General features: G+C 41.7%; 1 protein-coding gene across 4 annotated transcripts in view; it reads left to right on the top strand.

Annotated features, from left to right (window-relative positions):
* Positions 1-14,197, top strand: part of SYT1 (synaptotagmin 1) — a 926,220-nt gene that overhangs the window by 584,706 nt on the left and 327,317 nt on the right. For all 4 annotated transcript variants that reach the window (XM_075344934.1, XM_075344933.1, XM_075344935.1 and 1 more), the window contains one exon: positions 7,628-7,796. In XM_075344934.1, coding sequence (XP_075201049.1) covers positions 7,643-7,796 — 154 coding nt within the window. In that variant the 5' untranslated portion in view covers positions 7,628-7,642. The remainder of the gene's footprint in view (positions 1-7,627; positions 7,797-14,197) is intronic.

Raw genomic sequence — 14,197 nt, forward strand, 5'->3', positions numbered from 1 at the left:
TTCAGAGATCAGTATCCTAAAGCTGGCCATGTAACTAATTTAACTTGATGAAATTATTATTTAATACTGACAATCTATAAAAAGATGGAGCCTTCTTGTCTGCCCCATGGAATGTTAAATTTTAACATGCTCACTTCACTGCTCTACAAGAGATAAGCTAACATTAATGTCTTCTTTCCCTCTCCTAGTGAAGTAAACATATATACTAACCCAAGAGAGGCGTAGTATGTGGACGAGTTGGCCGAAATATCTACTGATTCACTGATGTTAGCCCAGCAGCTAATGTATTTAATGTGTATGGTCAACTTACATATATAGTGTAAATCTGATTAATTTATATTTCAATGTTGTCAAGCTGCCTTACTGAAAGCATAGCTACCAGGAGGAAATTAACTTTATTTCTTACAGGAGCTGTCAGCTTTCAGTCATAGAAGAGTCCCTTGAGAGGCTTCAGTCACCATTCATTATCCTGCCTGAAGCCACTTTGGCATGCCTCATTAACTTAAAGTTAATTTCTTCCCAATAACCGCTCTTTCAGTAAGACTACTGGTCAATATTGGAATGCTATTAATTGTATATATGCAGGTAAGTAGCATTTTGGGATATAACAGGTTTTTTTAACTGACTAGAGGGTAAAAACCATTAACCCCTTACCGACCGTGGATGTACTGGTACATCCTAAATCATCAAAGGGTAATTACCTCCGGCTGCTGTGGGCAGCCGGCAATGATTCCTGCACAAGTCAGCTGATTTGTACAACATACATGTGTACTTCCTAGGCACTGTCAAACTGTGACAGCGCAATTTAAATGCCTGCAGCGGTAAACGTGCCCTCACACGCCTCCATAGGTTGCGCCGTGAAGTGATCACTGGTGATGGTTGCCATGGTAGAAGAGGGTCATGTGATGACTCCTGTAGCTCATATGACTCAGTTCCTGTAACAACTGGCAGAGCAGCCTCTGTTACAAGAGATGAGCATTTCTCCTGTGCTGAGCTGTGCAGCTGTGATCGGGAGAAATGAGCAATCAAACTGCTGATACTTATAGTCCCCTATGGGGACTAGTAAAATTAAAAAAAGTTTTTTTAAAAAAAAATTAAGACACCTAAAAGTTCAAATCCCCCCTCTTTCGCCCCATTGAAAATTAAAGGGTTAAAAAAAATTTAAAAAATGCACACATTTGGTATTGCCGCGTTCAGAAATGCCCGATCTATCAAAATTTTAAATCAATTAATGTGATTGGCAAACAGCGTAGCGGCAAAAAAATTCCAAACTCCAAAATTACGTTTTTTTGTTGCCACAAATTTTGCACAGAATTGTATAACAAAGATAATTACAAAAGTGGTTAGGGGGTAAAGTTGGATAACTAGAAAATACAACCACCTCTTTGTGTTCTCAATGCTAAGAAATTCAGGCAAGTAATTATATACCAGGCCATACTATTAGAGAAGCATCTGATTACCTCCAAACTTATTCTTCAGCAGCATAATAATCCAAAACATTAATCTTATGTCATTAAGAACTATCTTTAGAGTAAACAAGATAAAGGAGTCCTAAAAGTAATAATATGGTCCCCACAGAGACCTGATCGCAACATCACCAAGACTCTCTGAGTTCACATGAAGAGGAAAAAGGATTTGAGCTACCCTACATCTAAAGAAGATATGTGGCTAGTTCTTAATGATGTTTAGAAAAACTCACCCACCAAGTCCCTTCAAAAGCTGTGTGCAAGTGTACCTAGAAGAATGAATGCTGTCTTGAAAGCAAAGGGTGGTCACGTCAAATAATGATTTGATTTAGGTCTTTGCTTTAGTTCATTCACTTGTTAATTGGTAGAAAAAATAAAACTATGAACACTTCTATTTTTTAAAGCATTCATACAATGCCGTTTTTTCGATACCTACTTAAACTTTTGCACAGTACTGCACATCACATGAAAGCTAGTTATATTCATTTTCTAGACTACCGTGTTTCATTACTTCAGCACATAGATATCTCTATATATACGTACAAATCACTGATGCCAAGTCAGGTGAGATATAAACATTTTATTTAGTGAAAGAAATCAAAAGAAAAGCAGAATTTCTCTCTATTACAACCTTAGACATCGGGCCTTGCAATTTCAAGAGATCCTATCTCAGTATAGAAGAAACATGAAACTACATTAAATGTAATGTTATTTTATTTTGCTGGAGCATCCTTGCAGGGGTTTCCGGATGTGTAAGTTGATTACACTGCATTTTCAGCCATTTTTTCCTCATTGTGGTGATCCTATAGACCAGTGAGATGCACATAAAGCCTCTGTAATGTCGGAGAGAAACGGAACCCTCCTTTATCAGCTTTACCTGCTTAGTAAGATATATTGAAAGGTTTTGTCTAAATCACACAAATCGTATAATACATTTGACTTACGCAAAATCAGATTTAATAAGGAAAAAAATTTGTGAAATATTTCCTGATTTTACAGTTGACAGTTACAAGATGTACTATAGATTTCAAAGACTTTTGTGAGTGGCAAACATAGTCTTGTTAACCTTTAGCAATATATTTTATTCCTAACATTGTTCTGGACATGAACAACCGACCATGTGTCTTACATAATTCCTCGTAACCTGATGTTCTCTTTAGTCTGCCTTTCCCTTTGCTTCCTCCAGGCAAATTTATATTATATTGTGCACTTTGACCTTATCTGAGACCTTTCAATAACACTGTATCCCTCTAGCAAATCATCACACAATACTTCCATACCATGGCCAAATACGTCGGTCTCTGAGGTGCTGTGGATCATAATTAGATTCTCTCTTTTCATTTTTTCTATTTTCCTAAGGCAGGATATTTGATAAAAAGAACAAAAGTTTGTTTAAAAACTCCATATAACCCGGCATCAAGAACAGGTTTGGTTTATGACAATTTGTATTCTTCAGATAACACTTTTATATAGACATTTCAATCCTCTCAGTATTTGAAAAGAAAGGCAACCCACTGAAATTCATATATGCCACCCCATCCCTCCATAATGTTGGTTACACTAGCGTCCTGGTACCTATAGACTTGTACAGGTTCGTATCTTGACCCACAACATAGGCACTTATTTTAAAAGTTTAAGAAAAATGTAAGATTAGGAAAAACAAATTGCTGTATTTCTTAACAGCCATACCTATAAAGATGGGTTGTCTTTCGAATTGTTTCTCACCTCTATTTACTTTAAAGGGGTGGTTCACCCCTTTTCATTACTCGCCACATCGATATTATGTTGAGAAACAATGTTTCTCTCAAATACCTTGTGTTGCCAATATTGCCTGTGAGAGGCACTATTGCTATAGTCCGCTCATCCCCATTGCCTGACCCCTGGGCTCCATGACCTCTGATGTCCGATGATGTCATGTCATCTGAGGTGGGCTTCAGTCTTCCTGAGTGATTTGGCTGTGGGGGGCATTTCACCGCTCGTCACAGCCCAGCGCCACAGCCCATCAATGGGCCATCATCTCCCTGCTCCCTCCTCCTTCACTGCAGAGCGTGCAAGTGTCGCGGGCGGAGGGGACGCGCTCGCCACGCTCGGGTCCGGGGCTTCTGCTGCTGCTCGGTGGCTCGAGCGGTGGGCCGGACCCGGGGACTCGAGCAGCGCTCCTCGTCCATGAGTGAAAAGGGGGTGGTTTGTTTAGGGAGATAGTTCGTGACACCACCCACGGGTCGTGGTGATTATTAGCATCACCGCTGCTGGTGACGGGGATCCTGGGAAGGATGGTAGGGAGCAGCTAGGATGTTGTCCCCTCCGTGGGTAGGGGTTGGTGATCCCGGGGCCTGGTGGGGATACGGGGAGGCTGGATGGTTGGGGGTGCAGGGTTGCAGGGACAGCGCGGCGCGGTGCTGGATGGCACTGGTGTACTCACTCAGACAGTCAATGACAGTCTCTGGTAAACCAAATGGCTGGATGGACGGGTCCCGCAGCCGGCTGCAGTGTTGTGCTCTCCCCGGACGGCTGATGGTGGCTGTCTTTCCCTGCACCTGTTAGAATGTTCTGACTCCTGTAGTTACCCACCGGTAGTCCGCTCCCCAGTGTTTATGTGCCGTAGGAGCCCGTTTTGCCCGCAGGCGCTGGCCCTTGGATCTCTAGCCTGTGGCGGTGCCTGTATATCCTCACGGTGTGAACTGTTGCCTTCTGTCAGGTCTTGGTTGTTGGGAAACCCCTGTGGTTCCTGTCACACTCGGATTTGACTATTATCGGCGGCTCCAAGCCTGGTCGGGGTCCGATGGCCCTGCCTATGTGCTTAGCTTCACTCCGCTCCCCAGTTCGGTACCGGCGGGCCAATGCCTGACCTTGGTCCTACGGCTCTGCAGAGATTCACTAACCCCTGCAGACGGCCACCACCGTCTGCCAACCTTGCTGTTTGTGTCTGGGCCCCTACCCAGACACCGACAGTTTCTGTCTCCTCACTTTCACCTCCAAAAGTAATCTGTCTGTTTTCCCGCCTCCAAACCTGTGAACTCCTCGGTGGGTGGGGCCAACCGCCTGGCTCCGCCCCACCTGGTGTGGACATCAGACTCTGGAGGGAGGCAACAAGGCTTTTTGTTTGACTGTTGTAACTGTCTAGGGAAGGGGGTGTGTATGGTGTTATGTCTGTGACTACTTGGCTAGTCCAGGGCGTCACACAAGCAGGAGCGATGCTGGGCTATAACGAGCGATGAATCTCCACCCACAGCCCAGTGACTCACAGAGACTGGGGCCAGCCGAGGTGATGCCAGGTCAACAATAAATTGACGTGACATCACGAGACGTCAGAGGTCACGAGCACAGTGGTCCTACGATGAGGATGAGTGGTGCTCAATAGTGCCGCTCACAGGCACTATTGACAACACAAGGTATTTGAGAGAAACCTTGTTTCTAAACATAATATCGATGTGACCAGTAATGAAAATGGGTGAACAACCCCTTTAATAAATGTGCGGAATTCATCAACACCAGATACCATGATAGCAGCATGGAACAAGAGTGGCATTGATTCTGGAATAGTTTCTTTTTGTTTTTAAATCTCATATAATCACTTTAAATTGGTAAAAGATATCTATTGGTTTAAAAAAAAAAATTGCTTTTCACATCATATTGACATTTCAAAAGTTTTGATTGGTGTGGATCCATGTTCTGGGTCCATAAATAGAGCTCAGGTGAGCACTGTGCCCCTTTATCATTACTATGAAACGAGCATTTGAGAAAAACATGTGCCAGTCATTGCACTGGCTGCCTATATATCATAGGATCTCATTCAAATTGCTTATTCTCAAATACAAAGCTCTCCACAGTGCGGCACCCCCCTACCTCTCCACCCTAATCTCTGTCTATCACCCTACCCATTTTCTACGCTCTGCAAACAACGTTTGACCAAAATCCACACTAATCCGAACCTCACACTCTCGGATCCAAGACTTCTCCCGATCTGCACCAATCGTCTGGAGTGCTGTACCCAAAGAAACTAGGACGATCCACAACTTAACTTCAGACGCTCCCTAAAAACACATCTTTTTAGGGTGGCCTATCACACTCCCTAGCCGAAGTAAATTCACATAGTCCCTCCACGACTTCTCAGAACATAAATCCCTGTCAAACTCCACCGCGTCCAAAAGCATCTCAAAGTTTTGGCTGACTGGTCCAGGAAGCCTTTATCTATCCACCATTTCCTTGAGATGGCTGGATTGTCATTGTAAATAAGCACTTGTACCTTGCCCCCCCCACCTCATTGTAGATTGTAAGCTCTCACGAGCAGGGTTGTCTTTTTTACTATAATTATTGTATTTTCTTTAACTGTTACTCATTTGTATATCAACCTCCTGAATTGTAAAGCGCTGCGGAATATGTTGGCACTATAGAAATAAAGATGTAAAATTATTATTATTATAAATAATAATAAAAAATAGAGCATTATGATGAGCTCAATATGCTTCATTTCAGTGATCAGTGGGGATAAATGTTGATAAGTTATTATACAAAAAAGAAAACAGTTATTCTGTCTTCTCACCTTTCTCTATCTTATTTGGGGTTAGGGGAAAAGCTAAAGCAAATTTAATTGTCCCATACAAAATGATTTATTGAATAAAAAACACATAGGTGGTTGTCACACCAATTAGTGAAAATAGTAGACAATACAAAAACTAATTTGTCTTAGGACCCTATAAGACGTCCTGTACACCTTGGACCTAGATAACAGGGGCAAGGTGGAGATGGTAATATAAACAAATTGATGCAATTTAATGAAGCACTGTAGCACAGATAGGGACAGAACAACACAGCATAAACAACCGGACTTATCTTTTAAATCGCAACAAATATCCATACAGATATAGATTTCACAGGAGATGCATAACTGTGCAATTAATGTTGGAAAGGTTGCAGTCCATTAAGATCCTTGTGTCGTAAACATGCAGGTGTCCAAGTCCATTTATTTAAGTGGCCCAGTAGCCATCTACAATGGATGAGGTCTATCTCTTAGGTGAAAAGCTACTTCAATACTGTTTGTCAGCATTCTCTCTTCACCAATGGAAACAAAAAGTGGATGAGTAGAGGTGATTGAATCTGCCAACATTTAGCCAAATTGTGCTTTTTTGCCAAAAAAATTCAATTTGAAGCAAAGTGAATGTCCCATATTATGTGTCTATGATGATAATAAACGTAAGGTGTAGAAAGGAAAAAAAAAAAATAACACCTCCCCATTCCCCTCTCAGGCCACCCAGCTGGTTGATGTCCAATATCTGATCCTAGAAGCCTCTTCTTACAGGTTCCAGGCACTAAAACCCGGACCTCTTTACGCTAAGCTGTACATTGGGACCATATAATGTCCATGCACAGTGACATCTCTGGTCGATGCTGGAGTTTCCGGCGTAGCATTAAGAAGCCTAGGGATTTAACATGTTAACTAGTAACCCCGAGGACATACAGGAGACAGCAATCAACAAGAGCTGCTGGAGAGATGAACGATGAGAAAAATATAAGTGTTTTTTTCAACTTTTTTACATTCTGCTGGCCGTCTATGGTGAACAACATGCTATCCAGATGGCCATCAATTTCATGAATTTACATAAAGTGAATTACAAAAATATCCGTGTTCTAGAAAACCATTAAGTTGCTCTACCTAAAAGCAGATGTGCAAAGAAAATTATGGAAGTAGATCATTGATAGTGTCACTCAGATTTACAGGATTCACCTCCAAACAATACTCGACATATTAAAACTCTGCTTAATATAGTAATTCACATTATAAAATATTCTCTAATACTTAAAAATCCAACTGAAAACTGAAGCTGCACTCGTTTACCTGTAAATGTACTAACGGCATTGTACGTTGTATCTTAACAGAAATTCTTTTCATATTTTACAATTATAATTAACCGTCTATTATCATTTATATACTTACCATAACTTATGATAACGATTATGAGACTACAATGTGAAATAGGAAAATGTTTTCTTTGTACTTGTTTAATATTATATGAAGCGCACAGAAATGAATACATAAGTGGTGTAATATTGGTTTCGTGAGCAGGTGCACTGCAGATGCAGCTTTTGATTATTTCAGGAGCTCGGAGATGGGCTTCATCTTTTGAAATAATATTTTTCTCTTTATCTTTGATCTTCAACAGTTCCTTGGGGCCAAAATGAAGTCCCAGCCGATGACAGCACCCCAAACAACAGTCGCCTCATCTGTATCACGGGAGAATGTCACAGAAGCCATGGCCCCAGGTGAAGGGAAGGATAATCACTTTTCAAAGCTCAAAGAGAAGTTCATGAATGAGCTGAATAAAATTCCATGTAAGTAAAGCAATTGGGAAGCATGCACTTTGTATTAGTAATAATAACATTATACCATACCATTAGAGCAGCAATTTACTTTTTATTATAATAATATATTCAGAATGAGCTTTCAGTATAGTTATATTTTTTGTTCAACTTTCTGGTTTCACTAATGTCATTTGAGAATAATGCATTTAATGGATTCTGAATGATCTGCATTTTTCATTTTGATGTAAATCCTGTCTTCTGGTAATAATCTAAAATCCAAAGTTTTAGTATTTTTTATAATATTGAAGGCCTCAAGTAACTATATTATGTTTTGAGGGGTGCAATGCACAACTATCTATGCTGTGTATACTGTGCAACATAATTTTCATGAATTGAAAGGGGTTTTCTAGGCATGTAATATTGGCAATATATACTTGGGTTAGGTCATCGATACCTGATTATCGGGGTCTGACATGTGGCACTCCCACAAATCAGCCATTTTCAGCTCAGGCTGCAGTCGGATGTACACATAAAGCTATGCTGATAAGCCCAGCCTCCTGCAATATATACTTCCTGACATCGGATGCTCCAGATTGGATCTTATTCTCTTAAATAGTGGATAATCTGTAGTACCACTGTTAAGGTCTGTTCAATATCTACATCTGACCACTGCTGTAGCAGATAACAAATGATCGGTGGGGCTACTGGATGTTGGACCCCAACTGATCTGATATTGATTACCTCTCTTGAGGATAGATTATCAATATATGCACAAACAACCCTTATAACAAGAGTTAATTACTGTGATTTTGCATCTTAGTGATTTTTTCACTATAGTGAATTCTATATTTCCTTATGCCATAAGAACATTAGTCAGTCTTGATTTTCCATAGTCATCATAGAAGACACATTGCCTGCCTTTATGACAGGTTACAATGCTCCCAAATCAATAACAATCAAGCAACCCTAGAGTACTCAAATAGCAGCAGAACAGGAGGTATAGAAGTAATATAGCTTGCCCTTATGCCTGAAGACACCTAAAGCCTTCTCTGATATTTTTGAATACACTATTAAAGCTTTATAAGTGGAAAAGATCAGGTTGGCCCTATTACAAATCTTGCATTGGGGCCACAGGTTTTAGTTTATGGACCTGGAGAAATAATAAGAAGCTATACGAAACATTGTAAGGATAGTGATAATTTGGTTAAATATAATCTGTTTTATATATATATATATATGTGTGTATATATATATTGGTATATATATATATATGTACATTTAACTTAAGAGACAAGTTCAATGCTAAAGGCTTGTCCCCTACTTTAACATTGATGGCCTAGCCTTAGAATAGGTCATCAATGTCTGATGGTATCTAACACCAGGAACTCCCGCCGATCAGCTGTTCTTGACGTCGGTGGCCCTGTCAACTGAAAGCAGCAAGGGCTGAGTACTGTACATACACCTTCCATTCAAATCTATAAGAGGAGGATGGGCAGTACCGCTAAGAGAAGATGGATCAGCTCCTGATCTGAGCATTTCTGCTGCCACTGATTACAGCTGATCGACGAGAGTGTCGAGTGTCGGACCCGAGCCGATCAGACATTTATGACCAATCCTAAGGATAGTCCATCAATTTAAAAGTAGTGGACAACCTCTTTAATTCTAGTTCTGTCTCATTTCAGGGTAGGAGATCAACCCCCTTTTTGGACTAAATAAATATGACAGTGATTGAAAGTGACCCAAAGGGTAGTAAATACATTACTTACATTTATGATAACTAATTACTAAATCTCCTATTAGGCTATGTATATTGATGTTTTTCACATAAGATATATTTTCACAGTTTGTGAGGCAGAGGGGGCTAAAAGCTGTATATCATCTTTATGTAAATCACTCTTTGAACTGATGGAATATGAGTGAGAAAATATTCCCACATATGTCTTTCAAGAATGATCATGTAGGACTCTAAATTGGGATGAATAATGCACTGTGACCAATAATGACAGATAAATTAGAATATTAATTGATTTTCATCCCTGAGATGGATCTTGGCAATCTGGCAGATGCCGTGTTTGCAGAATTGATAGCAAACAGATTTTCTGTGTCACATGAAATTCCCCTTTGCTTGAAGAGAGGTGTTATGATGGCTGTAACTCGCATGTCATTAATAGAGATGTGTGCAGTGTCCAGAGTGTCCGGCAAGGACAAAATATCATTGGCATTTTATTACTATTAAGCCAAGACATTAATACTTTTATGACCTGGCAGAGAACAGAAAATTATAATGTTGGAATATCTCTCTTTTTATCTTAGCATTTATTTCTCACCGGCTTACTTCTGATCATTAAAGTGAACAAACTGTCAATGTCGACTGTTTAGCATTTCATTAGCTCCCGTAACAATTAATTAAGTGAGGATAATCCTTTCTTTTTTCAACTAATTGCAAAACGAATGTGGAAGAATTGTAAAATAACACAATTGTAAAGCTTAGGAGTGGACATACCATTGGATTAAAGTATTGGTACTTCTAAAGTAGAGGATAAATTAACCAATGGAGCTTTCTCAAAGTTCACCTACTAAACAGTCCATGAAAAAAGACAGCACACATATGGCATGAGTTCTGTATGACTTGTTCATGGACCCACAGACATGGCGAGTTTGATCCAACACTTCTATCAATGTCACTCAAGTCTCTGTGCTTTTGTGCAGACCACTCAGTGTGAGGTAAAAAACAGATATGTGAATTACCCCATAGGCTAACATAGGTACGAGGGCGATCTATGATAGGAAATGCTAGGTAGCTCCATGTGCAAAAAACCATCACTTGCTAGTGGTTGCTGTATTAGTGTGATATATAAATTATTTACTTGTAAAACAGATGCTTAAAAATAAAATTGTTTGTGACATACACAGATTTTATGTGATAGACAGTGTGAGTTAAATGTTTTAATTTTACAGAATTTTCTTTTGTATTTAAAAAAACAAACAACTTTTCCCAAAAAGGATTGCCCAATAAACAGTACAGCCTTTTGTGGCCAGTAAGCACATTGTCTCTAGCAACATCGCTGATGAGTCACACTTTTTGTGACATAACAGCAATGTTGCTAGTGATGTTGCTGTGTGTGACATCCAGCAACAACCTGGCCCCTGCTGTGAAGTTGCTGGTTGTTGCTGAATGGCTTGCACCATTTTTTGGTTGTTGGTGTCCCGCTGGGCAACATGTCTGACACCTTATCAACAACCAGCAACTAGTTGGCGACTCAGAATTCAGTGACGCAGGCGTGGTTTAGCCTTTCCTTTACAACGCCCTCTTCAACTGCGATTGGTGGTCACAACTAAGCAAAAGGTCTCACTTCGGTCCTTTGTTCACAAACACATACAGCTTTTTGGATCATAGTAGAGACTAGAGATGAGCGAACCGGTCCCGGTTCGGCTCGAGGCGGTTCGCCGAACGGGGGGTCTGGCTCGAGTTCGGCTCGTCGAACGTTCGACGAACCGAACTAGAACCAATAGGCTATAATGGGAGGCAATCACAAACACATAAAAATGCATTATAAATGTACACAAACAGTTAATAAACATTGCCATAACACTTACCGGTCCTCGCGATCCCTTCTGCACTCTGTCTCCTGCCGCTATTCCATCCGATGATCGCTGAATCCTCCCGGTGACCTGCACTGCCAGCAGAGAAGCAGGACCTATCGTGACGTCAAAATAGCCATGTGACCAGTCACGTGGCTATTATCTCATTGGCTACAGACTGGTCACATGACTATGACACGTCATGTAGGACCTGCGAGTGCATCTCTCCGGTACACGGTGCACATATGTGTATCGCCGTGTACCGGCGACATGCTCTAGCACACGGTCGACTCCCCGTTCCGTTAGGGACCGGCTGACACAGCCGGTCATTAACGGAGATCACCGTTGCCATAGCAACGCAGTTAGCGGTGACGTCACCGCTAACCGCGGCTCCGGGAGCACCGTTGCTATAGTAACGCGTCTGTCAGCGTTACCGCTGTTACCGCTAGCAGCCAGCAGTGATCACTCACGGAGTGAAGGCTGCACGCTGCTTCCCGATTGTAGTGAGCATTGTAGTTAGGATGGAGGTTCCCCAGCCCCAAGTGATGCCCCTCACTACAATCGTCACTACTACTACACTAGAAAGAAAGAAGACAGAAGAGCAGGATCGTGGAGGGCTGACAGGGGTAATAAAGATGGAGTCTCTAATGTGTCTGTGTATTTATTTCTATTAAAGTATTTTTTCTCTGTGTGGTGTCTTTTTTTAACCCTTTATTGGAGATTCTTAATGGCCGGGTCAAACGTGCCTGACATTAAGAATCTCTGGCTTAATACTGGCTGGTAAAACAAAGCCAGTATTAACTCATGATTACCCAACAAGCCACCCGGCTCCAGGGCTGTTGGAAGAGTTGGATACAGCGCCAGATGATGGCGCTTCTATGAGAGCGCCATTTTCTGGGACGGCTGCGGACTGAAATCCGCAGCAGAGGCGCCCACAAACCTCGGGCTAACCTGTGCTGCGGATTCCAATCCCCAGCTGCCTAGTTGTACCCGGCTGGACACAAAAATAGGGCGAAGCCCACGTCATTTGTTTTTTAATTATTTCATGAAATAAGTGAAATAATTAAAAAAAACGGGCTTCCCTATATTTTTGGTTCCCAGCCGGGTACAAATAGGCAACTGGGGGTTGGAGGCAGCCCGTGGCTGCCAGCTGTACCTGGCTAGCATACAAAAATATGGCGAAGCCCACGTCATTTTTTTGGTGGGCAAAAAACTTCTGCATGCAGTCCTGGATGGAGTATGCTGAGCCTTGTAGTTCTGCAGCTGCTGTCTGCTCTTCTCCATACAGACAGACAGCAGCTGCAGAACTACAAGGCTCAGCATACTCCATCCAGGACTGTATGCAGAAGTTTTTTGCCCCCTGAAAAAATTATGTGGCTTCGCCATATTTTTGTATGCTAGCCAGGTACAGCAGGCAGGTACGGCTGCCCCCAACCCCCAGTTGCCTATTTGTACCCGGCTGGGAACCAAAAATAAAGGGAAGCCCTTTTTTTATTATTTCATGAATTTCATGAAATAATTAGAAAACAAATGACGTAGGCTTTGCCCCATTTTTGTGTCCAGCCAGGTACAACTAGGCAGCTGGGGATTGGAATCCGCAGCACAGGTTGGCCTGAGCTTTCTGGGCCCCACTGCTGCGATTTGCAGTCTGCAGCCGCCTCAGAAAATGGCATTTTCATAGAAGCGCCATCTTCTGGCGCTGTATCCAACTCTTCCAGCACCTGCCTGCTATACCTGGCTAGCATACAAAAATATGGCGAAGCTCACGTCCTTTTTTTGTAGCTTTTTGGCAAAAAAAAAAAAAAATGCTTCCCTGGATTTTCCATTGCCAGTGAAGGTAACACCAAGCAGTGGGGGTTAGCAGCCAGTAGCTGCTTGGATTACCCTTAGCTAGCAATACAAAAAATGCAGTGGGAGCTAACATATATTTTTTTTAATTATTTATTTAAATAACTAAAAATAAAATGGGCTTCCCTGTATTTTGATTGCTGGACATCACAGTGCTGTAAAAATAAATCTTTAAAAAAATGACGTAGCGCTCCGCGGTATTTTTGATTCTCAGCGCAGATAAAGCAGACAGCTATGGGTTGCCACCCCCATCTGCCTGCCGTTACCTTGGTTGGCAATCAAAATACAGGGAAGCCCATTAATTTTTTCTATTTAAAAAATAGTTAAAAAAAAAAAATTACGTTGGGTCCCCCCATTTTTGATAGCCAGCTAGGGTAAAGCAGACGGCTGTAGCCTGAAAACCACAGCTGGCAGCTTTACCGTGGTTGGGGATCCAATGTGGAGGTCCCCTCAGGCTCTTTTTTATAATTATTTTATAAATATTAATAATTACACAATAAAAGTAGGGGACCCCCCAAATTGGATCACCAGCCAAGGTAAAGCGGACAGCTGTGGTCTGGTATTCTCAGGGTGGGAAGGTCCATAGTTATTGGGCCTTCACAGCCTAAAAATAGCAGGCCGCAGGCACCCCAGACGTGGCGCATCCACTAGATGCGCCAATCCTGGCGCTTCACCCCAGCTCATCCCGTGCCCTGGTGCAGTGGCAAACGGGGTAATAAATCGGGTTGATACTAGCTGTAAAGTCACCTGAGATCAAGCCCAGCAGTTTGTGATGTCATGGCGTCTATTAGATACCCAACATCATAAACTGTCAGTACTAACAAAAACAAAAAATCGACAAAAGAAATTTATTTGAAAAAACAGTCCCCAAAACATTTCCTCTTTCACCAATTTATTGTAAGAAAAAAAATAAAGGGGTCCCACGACGACTCTGGACCGTCTAGAATATGGGGGGGGAGACACTCAGGGAACGTATCCCCCATTTTCTAGGAGTGCGGACC

The sequence above is a fragment of the Anomaloglossus baeobatrachus genome, chromosome 4 (genome assembly GCF_048569485.1).
Source record: "Anomaloglossus baeobatrachus isolate aAnoBae1 chromosome 4, aAnoBae1.hap1, whole genome shotgun sequence".
Taxonomy (NCBI): Eukaryota; Metazoa; Chordata; class Amphibia; order Anura; family Aromobatidae; genus Anomaloglossus; species Anomaloglossus baeobatrachus.